Source organism: Emys orbicularis, chromosome 18 (assembly GCF_028017835.1).
Source record: "Emys orbicularis isolate rEmyOrb1 chromosome 18, rEmyOrb1.hap1, whole genome shotgun sequence".
Classification (NCBI taxonomy): domain Eukaryota; kingdom Metazoa; phylum Chordata; order Testudines; family Emydidae; genus Emys; species Emys orbicularis.
In genome coordinates this window covers 20,678,268-20,693,009 of record NC_088700.1, presented here as the reverse complement: position 1 = coordinate 20,693,009, position 14,742 = coordinate 20,678,268, and the positions used below count along the sequence as shown (strand labels likewise).

At 49.2% G+C, this 14,742-nt stretch overlaps 2 protein-coding genes across 2 annotated transcripts in view; one reads left to right on the top strand and one right to left on the bottom strand.

The window, feature by feature from the left end:
- Positions 1 to 581: 581 nt before the first annotated feature.
- Positions 582 to 14,742, bottom strand: part of DPP7 (dipeptidyl peptidase 7) — a 32,555-nt gene continuing 18,394 nt past the window's right edge. Inside the window, exons 9-13 of the mRNA XM_065418829.1 lie at positions 3,787 to 3,905; positions 3,550 to 3,706; positions 2,762 to 2,826; positions 1,866 to 1,936; positions 582 to 1,039 (exon numbers count right to left, since the gene is read on the bottom strand). Coding sequence (XP_065274901.1) covers positions 907 to 1,039; positions 1,866 to 1,936; positions 2,762 to 2,826; positions 3,550 to 3,706; positions 3,787 to 3,905 — 545 coding nt within the window. The 3' untranslated portion in view covers positions 582 to 906. The remainder of the gene's footprint in view (positions 1,040 to 1,865; positions 1,937 to 2,761; positions 2,827 to 3,549; positions 3,707 to 3,786; positions 3,906 to 14,742) is intronic.
- LOC135891133 (kelch-like protein 13) lies at positions 4,901 to 13,414 on the top strand. Its single transcript, XM_065418615.1, has 4 exons — positions 4,901 to 5,953; positions 8,026 to 8,278; positions 11,005 to 11,165; positions 13,022 to 13,414. Exons 1-4 carry the CDS (start codon positions 4,901 to 4,903, stop codon positions 13,412 to 13,414), a joined length of 1,860 nt encoding a protein of 619 aa, XP_065274687.1.

Below are 14,742 nucleotides of genomic sequence, written 5' to 3'. Positions count from 1 at the left end.
GTATTTGCAGTAGGTAAGAGTCTACTTGTTAATGTGCAAAGATGAATTTATTTCACCTCTCAGGGTGAGAGAAAAATATCCTTTTTGTATCCTCTTTGGTTATATTCAAAAGCCAGCCCATGGCATTCTATCACATACTTTAATAAACTTGTAATTTATTTTAAAATAAATGTAGGGGTCATCATTGGAAATGTGACTACTTATTCACTGCTAATGTTTCCTGTACTGTTCACATGGGGATTACCTTAGATAAGGTACGTGCTCTCCAAACTTTAGTCTCTACTCCACAGCTGACCAACCACCTATATATATATTTTCCTACAACTTACTGATCATTATACCTAGTACCCTCCCTCTACTTCTTCACAAATCACCCAAGAGAACTTTCTCCTTGTAAGCATTTCTTTGAAGACAGACTGTTTCTAGCTGCACATAAGCTACCTGTGTCCTCTGGTTTTGTGTAACACTGGAGCTTGGTGTGGGCTGTGAATAATCATACTTCACTCTCACAGCAGGGGCACATTCTTTCCTCTACCGTTCTGGAAAGCATGCACATGAAGTATGACCCAGTTCCTGAGGAATGGTCTAACACTGGCAGGCAAGCTTTTATTCTCTCCTTCTCCCTTTACAATTACATCTTTGATACAATGCAGGTAAGCACGTGACTAGTGCAAAGTGCTATTGCCTTCAGTCAATGGATGTGGCCTACTCGTTTTCTTTTGACAGACTTGACTGACCCACAGGACACTTTAGACAGGCGAATTTTTATCACCGTGGTAGAGCCATTTGAACTGACATTTTCATCAAATGGTCCGTGCACAAGTAGCTCCTATGGCTGCCACCCTCGTGCTTTCTGGTACACACACTAGCAGCACAACATTCCTGCTGACGGCTGGATGGATATCTTCACGGTGATATACCCGCAGACATCTTCTCCCAGGCTCCCTCAATCCTAGCAGATGTCACCCAGTTATGGATAATCCTTGCTTCGAGCTTGCGTGCATCTGTGACAGATGGAGGATCAGCTGGATTATAGCCTCTGTAGGGAATGCCAAGCATATACAATCGTTAGTTGTCCATATCCCAGCATGAGCATACAGCCATGCTCAAGAGTCACAGTCTAGCTAGCTGAGGTGCAAAGGATCTAGTTTCCTTACATAAAACATTTGTCATAGGAGGGCTTCCCCTCTTGTGCGGGGGATAGCTCCAGCCACAGAGAACAAGATTGTAGACATACCGCCTGCTTACCATTCTACTATGCAGCTTTAAACCATTCTAGTAGTGTGTAACCCTGAGAAATAAGTTACAGTACAAACCAAAGTAATAGTGGGGAGGTGGTCAGTATGCCTGCAGGAAAGGGAGTAATGGGCTCTCCCTGAGATTGGGTAGCTCAGGATGGAAGGCACACCACTGTCCTCAGTGCTCCAGGCCATCCAGCATCTAACTAAGGAAGGAAAGCTTGAGTGGTGGTATGTTGCAGTGTGCACTGCATATAGGTTGTCGGGTTACTGGGGCAGAGCGCTGGCCCTACTGGGGAGAAAGAAAGCACTTTTCTGGAAAGGAGCTTCCACGGAGAACAACTTGGCACAAGCCCTGCTCAAGAGGGCCCTTCCTCAGTGATGAGACCAAGTGAACACGGTAAAACAGCAGCTATGAACCAAACACCATTTCCATGCTCAAGGAGAGGCAGAGCACTGAGTTGGGTAAGGGGACGGCTCTTCTTCCAAAACAGCGTTTCAGCAGCTTAGTGCCCACGGTGCTTGGTGGGCTGTCTCCTGCTGAGGTTACTGTTGGTTTTCATTGCTGGGATCACCCAGGCCAACAGGGAGGCCGTAAGCAAAGGCTTATGGTTACAGGCTACATACCGGAGATCCAGATGATGAGCGCCTCCCTTAATGGTTATCGCAATTAGTGAGGAACTGAGGTTACTCTTTATCTGGAACAATAAAATGTGCAAGTCAAACTCCTTATACCAGACAAGTGTGTTGAAGTAGGGCTTTAAAAATTAAAGACAGAGCCAGGAAAGGCAACAGGACCCTGACATAGTCACTAGCAGGACAGGTACAGGTGTGTCAAGATCATCATAAGCCCTTGTTTTCCTCCCACTCAGTCAAATGTGTTTTCTTAAATGAAATTGACATTTCCTCCATTACAGCTGAAAAGCGTCAACGTTTATGGCCAGGCTTATTTCCCCAATAAAACAGATCTGACCAGAACCACGAGCCTTTCAGGCGTTACCATGGCTACCTCAGGTTGTTGGGAAGAATGAATTCATTTTTAGTTTGCACAAATCTGATCTTCAGCAACTAGAAGTTAGGGTGTTATTGCTGGGAAGAAGTTGGAGCAACTGGAGCTGGAGTGGGGGGTGCTACAGCAACAGCTGGGTCTAGTTCTATTTCACCAAATTCTGAACCAGCAGACGCTAGTGCAAAGAGCTGTTATGTCTAAAACGAAGTGGGCTTTGCTGCAGCACAGCCAATATAATCAAATCCCCTCTTTGGCAGAAAGAAGCAGCCTTCCTGATAGACTAACTTACCATTTGCCACAAGTGTTCTGGGGCTGCCAAAGAGTTCAGCAGAGCAAAGATACCTATTGAACAGGATGGACATGAGCAACTGCTGCCTGCTCTGTAGCCATTCGGCATTTCCATGAAGCAGCCTAAGGGGGTCTGTTAACACTAGACAGAAAGGGTGAGGTCAGCCAGGTTAAGAACTGGGGTATCTCACACCTGTGCTCAGCCCACAGCGAGGTAGATACTTACGCCACCGCCTGCCCATGGATCCAAGTCTCCATTCGAAAATATGATGTTGCTTGCAGCTTTCAGGTCTGAAATTCATACAGATGATATCTGAGGGGCCCCTTTGCTCTCCTGTCCATTTACCAAAACCTGTTTAGCTGCTTCAGAGTGTGCAAACGACAGTGGAAAATTAAAAAAGTTCTTGGCAGTCACTTTGGTTTTCCACTTGTTTAAGTGAAGTACAGTATGGGCTGATTACAGAAAGCCAGGCTTCTCCTAGACTCTGCCACCACCTCCCCTCTAACAACATGTACATGAAGAGCAGATGCTCAGAGGGGGAGGTGGAAAGGAAGCTGTGCCAAGAAGACATTGCTGCTCATTCTTCCAGAAAGAAGCCAGTCTTGTCCAGCTCCAGCTCCACCCCAAGCATGACCTGCCTCCACGCTTTACTGGGGCCAGTCTGCTGTGTTGGTGCAAGAATCAACAGGGAGGGAGGAGGCAGAGTTAGGAGAGGGGGTTGGGGCAGGAGAGAGGATAGGGCAGAGTTATGGTCGTAGAGGGGAGTTGCAGCGGGGGAGCATTAGGGAAACGGGAGGAGAGACTAGAGCCTGGTTGATTTGGCTGCAGTCCTTAAATAAGAGAACAGCTGCAACTGTACGAATCACTTGCCACCCATGATGTGTGTGTATATTCATTATAACTGAGCCAGCCCTTCCCCTTAATGCTATCCCGGTCTCCAGCCCAAAATGCAGGGACCGTGGTGGGGAAATACACAGATGATGCAAAGGAATAAACAGCAACATGCAGCTTACCGCTGCCCCAGAACATTGTTTGCAACCAGTCCCTTTGCGGGTGCACGAGCCATTTGTTGAAGCAGTACTGCTGTCTCATAGCCTCGGTGAACGGGATTTCAGGGAACATGTCGGTCACGTTGTTGCTGCTGAAGGTTAAGTTGATCTCGGTACAAGCCTGTGATGGAAATGGGAACGGTCAAGATGGAAAGGGGGAGGATCTGTATTAAAGTCCACTGATTCCTCCACGCAGAGTACCTGATAGTCCCACGCCTCGGCATCTGGGCCGATGCCACAGCCAGTCGGGTCAGAACATTTTCTGTACTGCTTGTATATGTCGTAACACGGCGCCATCCCAGTCGAGTTGTAGAACACTCCTGTCAGGCAGAAAGACAGAGTTACGCTGGGCTGCCAATAGCAAAATGGCTGCACTACCCAGAGCGACCCCAAAGAACTCAAGCTGAGAGACCAGCCAGAGAAGGCGTAAGGAGATCAGGGGGTGTGGACAGGGTAATAGATCTAAAAGGCTGCATGCCAGTCTGAGCCAGGCTGTAGTAAAGATCACAGCTCTCCACCTGCCTAGTCATTAGATCAGCAAAACCATCACCATCTCTTCGCTGGCTGCGGGAGAGTCCCCTTCTCTGCAACACCCAGCGTCCGCAACAGGCCCCCTGGGTCTTTGTGCCTCGTTAGCTCTCCCATCTCGTTCCAGATCTGGTCTCGGCCCTACGTGAGTCTCAGACTAACGCACTTCAGCTGTTGTATAGTCTCTCACACAAACTATCCCGAACTGAATTCTCAAACTGCACAAGGCTAGTGGCTGTCCACCCCCCAGGGTGTATTTACTGCAGCTTCAAGACAGCAACTTAAGCAAACTGGCCAATGCCAGCCCTGCAAAGAAAGAATTTTGTTTGATCACGGATTGAAAAAGGGAGGGCGACATGCCCAGACTTGCCCAGATGAAAACGAGTACCTGGCCAATACAAGTCAATCAGGCGTAGCATGGGAGCTGGAGGAGACTGGGCGCCTTTGTGTGAATGAATAATTGGCAGATAGAGAAGAGAAGGAAGGACTGTTTGCTGCCTGCCACTCAAGTGACCTGCTCATATAGTAGCCCAAAAGGAACGCTACAGACGGACGCGAGTGATAGTACCACTAGCTGTGGATCGGTCTCCTCTGCTGAGCACACAGCACTTGGTGCTCCTGCCGACGATAAGACAGGGTTCGGAAGAGTCCGACAGACCCAGCTCCCCAAGGAGTGAGACTGAAGGCTCCACTGAAAACCCCTACATGGGGGGAAGGAGTCACTCCTTATAGACACCTGCAGAGAGATTCCTGCATCCCTCCTGGTCACAAGGCAGCTTTCAGAGGGATGTCGCTCAGCACTCCGAGCCAATCTCTCACATCGGACACATACCTGGCTAAACTCCTGGACAGAGCATGCAGCCTCCGCTCACAGAACGCGCTGTGTGATGTAACGCTGGAGGCAGATGGGGTTCGCTTTCCAGCGCACAAGATCATTTTGGCTTCAGCGAGCAATTACTGCAAGATCCTGTTTGTTGGAAACTCGACACATGCCGGGAGCCCCAATGCGAACGTGCAGCTGAAAGCCATCAGCGCTGGGGGGCTGAGGAATGTTCTCAACTTCATTTACTCCAACAAACTGGAACTCTCCCTACAGAACGTCGAAGAGACGTTCAAGGCGGCAGAAACCCTTCTCGTCCGGGAAGTGATCAAGCTGTGCTTTCAGTTTCTGGAGGACGGCCTGAATCACAAGAACTGCCTGGACACACTCAACATCGCTAGGAGGCTTGGTCCAGAAGAGTTGAGACAGAAAGCCATGTACCACGTAGGGCAGCACTACAGACAGATACTGACTGATCCTCAGTGCATGAAGGAGCTGGACAAAGAGACCCTGTGTGAAATCTTAGACAAGACAGACATGGCAGGGTGCACCGAGCTGGAGCTATTCAACGCTGCTGTAAGCTGGCTGCTGCATGACAGCGCGAGGCTGAAAGGAGCGGCAGATATTTTAAGGCGAATCCGATTTCCTCTCATTCCTCTGCGGGATCTGCAGAGATACGTGCAGGAAACACCCATTATGAGGACAGACTCGGAGTGCCATAGGTACCTCCAGGAGGCTCTAATCTACCACTCCCAGCTGTATGCTCAGCCAGTCCTGCAGACTCAACACACAAGCAGCCGCTCCAGCTCCTCTATGCTGCTGATTCTTGGTGGCAGAACCACGGACAACAGAGTCTGCAGAGACATGTGGGCTGCAGATGAGAGCTGCAGTGCATGGAGAAAGATAGGTGAACTCGCCACACCTGTCTACAACCACTGTGTAGCTGTGATCAATAACTTCCTCTTTGTCATCGGCGGCCAGTCCAGATTTGATCCCGCAGGGAAACATCCTTCAAACGAGGTAAGGCGCTTTAGGTTAGAGGGAATCAAGTGCTCGAAGGGAGTTCTGTACCCACGCAGGCTCAGATGAGCTAAGGCCAATTTCCCCACTAGGTACCGAAAGTCAATGTTCAGAGGCGCTGAGCTTTCACAACTCCCACTGAAGTCAGTGGGGGTCGTAGGTGTCCAGTGTAACTGAAAAAAACCCAGACCCCTTATTTAGCTGCCTAACATTCATTGGAAAGCGCTGGCCTTGAACACGGCAGAGACAAATGGCCCTGCAGAGACTTAAGAGCTGCCTGGCACGCCAACGGTCTCCCTCCAGTTTACTCTGCAGCCATCCTGAGCAGTGCTGTGATGACCGGGTTGACTCACTCGTCACTCTCCTGGAGAGGTATAAGAGGAGAAGTCGTTTTTGAGATCGGAACGGAGTCATCTCCTCCAGGCTGCCCAGGGCAGGTCTGCTCCTACACAGTATTTCCTAGTGCTCTGTCCAGCTTTAAAATCCCTCTGGGGACGGGGCTCCCACCACGTCCTTTAGGAGACAAATTAGGCCAGTCAAACTCTCCATCTCGGTTTAGTATATTCCGCTTCCGTGGATCGCATCAGAAACCCTTGTACGCCAGCCCCAAACCAGGCCAACCTCCAATACCTGAAGTAGAAGAACACCGGCCCACATCCATCAATCCTCATGGCCTTTGAGTTCTGCTGCCTGACCCAGTCCCACTGAAACAGGATCATATTCAGACCATCCCCTCTGCCACAAGAATCGCTCTAGCAATGGCAAGAGTTACAGTTCGACTCTCCTTAAAAGAAGCGCCTCCATTTCTCTTGCCCATGAAGGGTGAATATTCCCCCACCCCCATACATGCCCCAGCTCCAATGTCTTGCCCCTGCCTTGGAAGTAAGACACCATTGTTTCAGGGGTTAGCTAGAGAGTATTAGCCCAGGTGGGGCTCAGCGCCCCACTTGCTAAATGTCACTTTGTGCTTAGAGCCCAAACTGGTTGCCTCCCAGGGTCTCTGGCAAACTCTGCCCCCCTATCAGACTTAATGGGGGGGGGTTAGGGAGGCTGCAGGAAGCAGCACAGTGCTACCAGCATCCCAGAGGCTCTTCTGGTCTAGTCCCTTCAACACCACCCAAAAGGGTCAGCTCTACCCAGGAGATGGGAAGCCTCAGACCAGGCTGGGACGAAGCGCTGGTCAGGTGGTGGCAAGAGGACAGAGGGTGATAGCAGTGCTGTGTCTTCAGCAGAGAGTTGTTAACAACCAGGAGTGAATTAACATGCCAGCCTGGCTACTGTATAACTTTACCCAAGATCAAGCCAAGTTCTGCTCAGTAAGGAGGATCACACGGGTTTCCAGCTGGAAGCCTTGTTCTGACAGCCCCCTCGGTGGTAGTTTCCCATGGCTCAGGTGGGATTCCCGAGACAGCCCATCTCTGTCATGCTACAGCATAGAGCCTTGTACCAGGTTCTTATCACTTGCCCTGTTTAAATAAGTAGCTCAAGAAACACACGCAGCTTTCGCTGTGGCCCGAGATGTAACTTTGTGGAGGGGGCGTTGCGTAGATCTTACCCACACACATTTAGAAAAGCTCTATAGCATTTAGGTCCTGTATGCAGACAAAGCTGTACAGGTTTGTTTAGACTTGGGGCACACCAAGTGCCATTTAAAGGAACCATTCAGGTTGGGCTGTATTAGCCCTCTCAGCTGAAAGGGGGGCTACCCTGGAATCCCGGGGTGTGCCTGCAGCACATGTAGACGTACTGTGCTCATTCTAATCTAGCTAGCTTATGAATTGGAGTAGTGAAGCTGTAGCAACACAGGCTTAGGCATGGGCCAGCTGCCCGAGTAATTATCCAGGGCTCTAGGCAGTCTTGTACAACCCACATTAAAGCCCGTGAAGCTGCAGCCTCACTGCTCTGGTACCCAGGCTAGGCCGATTAAAGCTAGATCAGGCACATCTACACAATTGCAGTCACACCCCGTGAGTGCAGTGCATAGCAGTTCTTAAAGCCATGCCTGTCTCCCACCAGCCTGGCTAGCTCACTGCCTGGCGCAGTGACCACTGTTCCCTCTATTGTGATCCTAGGTGTTCCGCTTTGATCCCCGTGACATGTCATGGCTCCAGGTCTCCAGCATGCTGGAGAGGCGAACGCGCTTCCACGCGGATGTGCTGTCTGATTGCATCCTGGCTGTGGGCGGCGGGACGCTGCTGGGGAAGCTCACCAACACCATGGAAGCATACCAGCCTGCGCAGAACACGTGGGAGTGCGCTGCTCCCTTCCCAGTGCCAGTGGCTGATCATGCAGGCACCATCCACAAGGGAATCCTCTACATTTCAGGTGACGCGGCTCTTGGAACTCATGTAGCTACTTTGCTTTTACCGGTAACCTTACAGTCAAGTAAGACTGTATCAGGACAGTGCTTGGATGGGCGATTGACCAGGGAAATCCATAGTGCTGTATGGGGCTGGTGAATCAATAAGTGGTGCTCCTCCTCCTGAACCAATGCCAGCCGTTACATCAGAGGGCAGCGTCTTGCAGAGAAGACTTACAATAGGATCTTGGCCAGCTGCAGTCAAACATCCCATTGCACGTTTTGTCAGACCAGGAATTTTGACCGTGGTGTCTTGGCCAAATTCCAGCTGCTTTCCTTTAAGAAAGCAAACTAGGGTGAGATTTCCAAAGCACTGCCGCATGTTTAGCCATACATGTGACGTGTATTTGAATGGAAGATGTGGGGCTAACACCCCTGCACTGTTCTGGAACGCTCAGCCTAGGCAACAAAGCACACAAAGTAACTAAAGTGTAAGTTCTGCAGGGCAAGGGCTATCTGATGTTTCTGTACAGCGCCTGGCACAATGAGGCCCCAGGCCTTATGTGGACCATGGGCACTATTGCAATATGATTTACTAATTGCACGCCCACGCCCTGGTAAAAGAACGTTACTAAGGTTGCAAAGTCAAACACTCAAAAGTTAGAAAATGCCAAAATTAAGGTTGCCTGGGCAACCCTAATTCAGTCCCTTTGTGCGTAAGCACTTCCATACATTCTTTAATTACATGATCACATACTATTTTTTCCACAGGACCCCCTGCCTCATTCATCCCCTGCCCCAAAGCCTGGGGACACTAGAATTTTTCAAAGAAAAAGCGGCCAGAATTTTTTTTAACATGGCCAAACAATGTATTTTCCCCTAGCCTCAATCTTGGAAACGGCTACACTGTTCTGGTTGGAATTTTCCAAAAAAAGGTTCAGCCTGAGGCAGACACCTGTCATGGAAAAATTTCAGTTCAACCACTTAACGTTTGGCAAAGTTATAAACAAGTCTTATAAATGGGAAGTGTTGGGCACCCACAATAATAGGCAATTCTACCAGCCCCGCCTATGACACAACTACCTAATGCAATGTATTAAACGCATCCGGAAATACAAAAATTAAGGGTTCCTTCAGCAATTGCTAACTTGGACACGTAGTATAATGTACAGTCATCGCTAGTCCTGTCTCATGTCAAAAGAAAGCGCATCATTAACATAATGACATTCAAGGTATTGCTTGTGTGCTATAAGATGATTTGACACTGCAGTAGGAACCTTTGGTTTTTGACTTTCATCGATTTTAAGGCTAGAAATGCTCATTGGGATCGAGTTCCCGGACCTCCTTGATTTGATTTTAACTGTGCAATTTGCATGGTGCATTTAATATATAATTACACTGTGGTATCTTAGGAGAAGGACACTGAAGCGTAAGACTCTGAGATCAGTTCTACCTTAGTGTCCAAATAAGCATAAAAGCCCATCTGAAATGGCACCTCTTAAACCCTGGATCCAGTGCAAGGCTCCTGGATTAGCCAGAGTGACTGGCTGACATAGGTCGGAAGGATGGCCCAGTGGTTCGGGCACTAGCCTTGGGCTTGAGAGACTGGGATTCAATTCTTTGCTCCACCACAGACTTCCTGCAGGAGCTTAGGCAAGTCACTTAGCCTCTGTGTCGGTTTCCCATCTGTACAATGAGGATAAAGATGCTCCCCTCCCTCCCAGGGTGTCGTGAGAACGAATGCATTAAAAACCCGGTGAAGTGCTGACATCCCATGGTTATGTCTCAGTGAAGTTAGAAAGGAACATAGGACTGGGTCATTGAGTCTAGTCCCCCGCTATCATAGGCAGCCCCATCACACAATCCCATTCACAGTACTAGCCCGTGGGGTCTTATGCACAGCTCTGTCCAATCATACTGAACAATTCCGCATGCAGTGCTGGTATGAGAGCTTCAAACAAAACGTGCTGTATCCAAGCAGACAGCGTGGGGGTGGAGAGTGTTTACACACAATCTGGAAAACCTGGAGTTAAGTGTTGTGTCAGCCACATTTGACCTCCTGTCCTCCCTTATCTTTAACTCAGAGACTCTGTCTGCATTCTTCAGTTCAGTGAGCATGAAGGGGTGTGCCCTGTCAAACACTAGCCTCCTGCCTCAAAGAGAGGAAGCTGGTCTACTGCAGCCCTGAGATACCCACGTGAGGGGTGTCTTAGAGCCAGGGAACGGTTAGAGAACAGGAACTGGCTCAGATTCAAGAATCAGGCGAAACTTGAAAGATGTTTCAACAGATTTCTTTTTAAATAGCCACTTTTGTGCATCTCTGCACGTCCTGGTGCCCGGTGGAAGCAGATCCCCCAAGAGAGGCTGTTCCTGGTCGGGTTGGAAATACCCCACGTGCCACCATAAAATCTCATGGGGGGGAAAACCTGTTTGCAGGAGACACTTTTCACATCCAAGAGGTTTGATTTTAATACCTCCAGACTTTTGGATGCTCATCTGGCACACGCCACTTGTAACAAGGTCCTGCCCTTTCTGGTGAGGAAGCCCCTCCCCACAGGAGGGACAGCTGGGTCTTCAGGGTACAGCACCTTGGCAAGGCTGCATATGTAGCTGGAACACTTTCCCCTCACCATGACATAGGCAGAGATGGCTGGCAAGGCTCCCTTAATGCCTGTTTGCAGAGTGCTGTGAGCCTCTGATGAGAACAGCTTTAGCAGGGCAGAGGGATTCTCTCCTCGCTTCTCTCCTCCAGGGGGCTTTTCTGCTGGCAAGACCTTGAGGGACACATACAGCTACCTCCCTCGCCTCCGGCGCTGGATCGCTAACCGTGCCATGACCTTCGCCCGGTGTGACCATGGAATGGCTGCAGTCAGAGACAGGATCCTCTGTATTGGAGGCAGGACTTTAAACGCTGTAAGTTGGGATTTGTTCTTAGAAATGGCCAGATGGTGCCCCAGATGCAGGACTGTATTATTCTAGTTTGATGACACTGTAAACTTCATTAATTTCAATGGATTTCAGTCTTGCAGGGTACTAATGCAGTGGTGAACAGGCCAATAAGCCTGTACAAATGCCTAGGTCCATACAATTGTTTTCATGAGTTGCTGCCCTGTTCTAATCAAATCCTAGTTACTACCAATATCAAGAATATTTACAGCATCAATGGAAATGTTTTAAAAGCCAAATCATCATTCCTTTGCAGTCACATCCTAATGCAGGAGTGAAACGGACGAGCCGATTCTCCTCATGCGTGCCGAGAGAAATGCAGAAAGCAAGCAGAAGAGAGAGAGGAAGGATGGTCCAGTGGATAGGGAGCTAGCCTGGATTCAAGTCCCTGCTCTGTCAGACTTCCTTGGACAAGTCACTTAGCCCATGTCTACGCTACAGCAGCTATAGCGGCACAGCTGGGAGCTGCAGCTAGGGTGCCGCTGTGGCGTAGATGCTTCCTACATCGAAGGAAGGGGTTTGTCCATTTCTGAGAGACGGTACCTATGTTGACAGAAGAATTCTTTTGTCACCTAGCTGTGTTAACAGTGGAGGTCAGGTCGACCTAACTACATCACACAGAGCACAAAGTTTCTACAGCCCTGAGCGATGGAGCTAGCTCAAGCTAATTTTTAGGTGTAGACCAGGCCTAAGTTTCTCTGTGCCTCAGTTCCCCATCTGTACAATGGGGAGAATAGCACTGCCCTGCCCCCCAGGGATGTCGTGAGGATAAATACATTAGCAATCGTGCTGCACTCAGATACTACGGTAATGAGGGCCATAAAAGAGAGAGAACTATCAAGTAAATCAGGTTTCTAAAGCTCTTTCCATTTTACTCATTGCAGGGGGTTAACATAGGTGAGGGCTTTTCTTTTAGAATACGCTGTCCTGTGGCAGCCTGCCTGTCAAAAGGATTCTCTGAGTGTCTCCACACTCCTCCAGGAGGGAAGAGAATTCAATGTGTAACAAGCAACCCTGCTCCAGGCCATGCACCATTCTGCACCGACAGCTCCTGTGGTGTTCCTAAGCACTCTGCCTCCAGCTCCATAGGCAGGGGCTCAATGCAGAAGGATACACATGGTTTGTGTTATTACTGACACCGACAACTCATTAGTGGTGGGGCAGTTTTTCAGGCCTGCCTTTAACTGGATCCCTCTGGTTTTGTGCCTTCAGTTTTGGCCACCTGCATATTCCAGCATGGTGCCCTGATCTGCAGATTCAGACAGGTACCCAGGTATCTAAGTGGGTTAAATCGGTGGGTGCAAAAACACTGGCCCTTGGAGCCTTTGATGTAGAGGATGGGTTGATAGAGATGGAGCTGCGGATGACCCCTCCTCTCCCCCAAGCTTCATCTTGGCTGCTGTCCATGACATGACACAACACAACCCACCATTCAGGGGCTCCCCCTCGTGCCTTAAATCTAATGGGGACAGACCAGAACTAGGAATGCAGGAAAAAGCAAGTGTACCTAGGAGCTGAAAGAGCCCTTCTCCATTTCCCAGAGAGGAACGACCCCTCTTCAGAGCCATTTTCTGATACCACTTTGGTGTTTCACATGGGGTTCTTAGGATGCTTTTAAATTAACTGCTACATTTCAACTGTGAATGAGGCCCCCTGAGCCCCCTGGTGGGCAAATGGTTTAAGAACACAATTTGCCTTTAACCATGTCTTAAGACACTGGCATCACTCATTGGGTGGGGGATCGTTAGATTGAAAGAGTCCAGTGCTACAGTACCATCCACCCAAGCGGTCATGTAGCAAATCAGTGATCTGGTTCGTTGCAGGCAGAGGAATGGATTCAAGTGAACGAGACAGAACATTACTGCCCGATGACTGACCAGTGGACCACGCTAACACTATCCCCCTTTGGCTGCTGCCAGTTCAGCATCGCTGTGCTCCACTCTAGACTCTATATCACAGGAGGCGGATCGCTGCGACGCATGAGTAAAGAAGATGGCGTGTTCATCTATGATCCCGACGGGAGGATATGGAAGAAAGCTGGCTCCCTGCCACATGCTTTGGTCGATCATGCCTCCTGCATGATTAAACTGTCCTGTGAGATGACAGCTGACCAGCAGGAGAGAGGAGTGAAGTGCTCGCCCGGTGGCAACAGCAGAAAGAGATCCACTCTCAGCTTGTTCATCACCAACAAACAAGAGCCCCACTCGGCTTTTTAAAGGGAGCAGGAACTGGATCCGTGAAGGAGCTGCTCTGATGGAGCACGTGGCAAATGCCCTAAGCATTTTAAGAGCTCTCCTCAATTCCTAGCCAAACACTGCTGCTTGGGATTTAGGAGCAGCACATGCTTGGCTTAACATTAGCACGGTGCTGGCGTGCACTGCTGAGGTGGCAGTGCAAGCAGAATGAACGAGGAAGTGGAGGCATGTCCTAGCCGCACTACGCTGGCCTGGATACTTCTCTAATTTTAAAAATAAAGAATATTTTCCCTTCTAAATCTCTAACATATGCAAACCTTCTTTGAAATGAACGAAGATGAAGTTTAGTTATTTTTAAAAAAACAGAGTAGTTCTAAAGAAGTGTTTTACTCTGTAAATTGCACTCAAAGTTCTTTTAAAATGTCAAACATCTCCTTACAAAGTCCCCTTAGGCACAGACGTTAGATACCCTCCCTCCCCCCCCCAGTGAGAAGTCCAATATAAACACAGAGATGCGTAGATTTTAAGGCCAGAAGGGACCTTTAGGATCATCTAGACCAGTGGTTCTCAACCCATGGCCTGCGGGCCACTTGAGGCCCAATCAGCACACAGCTGTGGCCCACGTGACGTCCTTAAGGCCATACAGGTAGTATATATCTTGTGTGGATGTGGCTCATGTAACACAGAGAGCTGCATGTGTGGCCCACAATGGTAAATAGGTTGAGAACCACTGATGTAGTCTGACCTCCTGCAGACACAGGCTAGAGAACCTCCAGCAGGGACTGCTGAATCGAGCCTGTAACTTTTGATTGAGCTGGAGTATGGGTAAAATTTTCCAAAGGGCCTAAATGACCTAGGAGCCCAAGTCTCACTGAAAGTCCATGGGGCTGAGACTCCAAAGAGCATAGGGGTATGTCTACACGAGCTGATGGCAGCGTACATAGGCATGCCCATTCTAGCTATTATCTAGCTAACATGGGTAACAATAGCAATGAAGACGTGGCAGCCCAGGCTAGCAAGTACCTACTCGGGGTCCCCAGCAGGCTTGTACTGTGGTTGCTAGCCCATGCCAACACATCTTCCCTATTACTGTTCCCCTTGCTAGCTAGGTTAAAGCTAGCCCTGTGCTAGGCTCACACCTTCCCTGGCAGTGTAGACATACCCTGAAAAAATGGGCAAGACCCAAGCTAATAGTTACGTCATGTGGGAGCTGAAAGGTTAATTCATTGTCTGTGACGTGTTAAGGTCCCTGTGCCACTGCAGTGCAAAGTGTTCCATAGCCCCTGAAACAATATGGGAGAACTCAGCGTTCACAAGTGCTTCTGAAGGAGAGTTTCAAATAAGACAAA

What these genes read in the sequence shown, in the direction of transcription:
- LOC135891133 (XM_065418615.1), top strand. Translation starts at nt 4,901, where the DNA reads ATGTCGCTCAGCACTCCGAGCCAATCTCTCACATCGGACACATACCTG. An exon ending in GGGAATCCTCTACATTTCAG is followed by an intron (nt 8,279 to 11,004) that starts GTGACGCGGCTC and finishes TCTCTCCTCCAG; the next exon opens with GGGGCTTTTCTGCTGGCAAG. An exon ending in GAGGCAGGACTTTAAACGCT is followed by an intron (nt 11,166 to 13,021) that starts GTAAGTTGGGAT and finishes GGTTCGTTGCAG; the next exon opens with GCAGAGGAATGGATTCAAGT.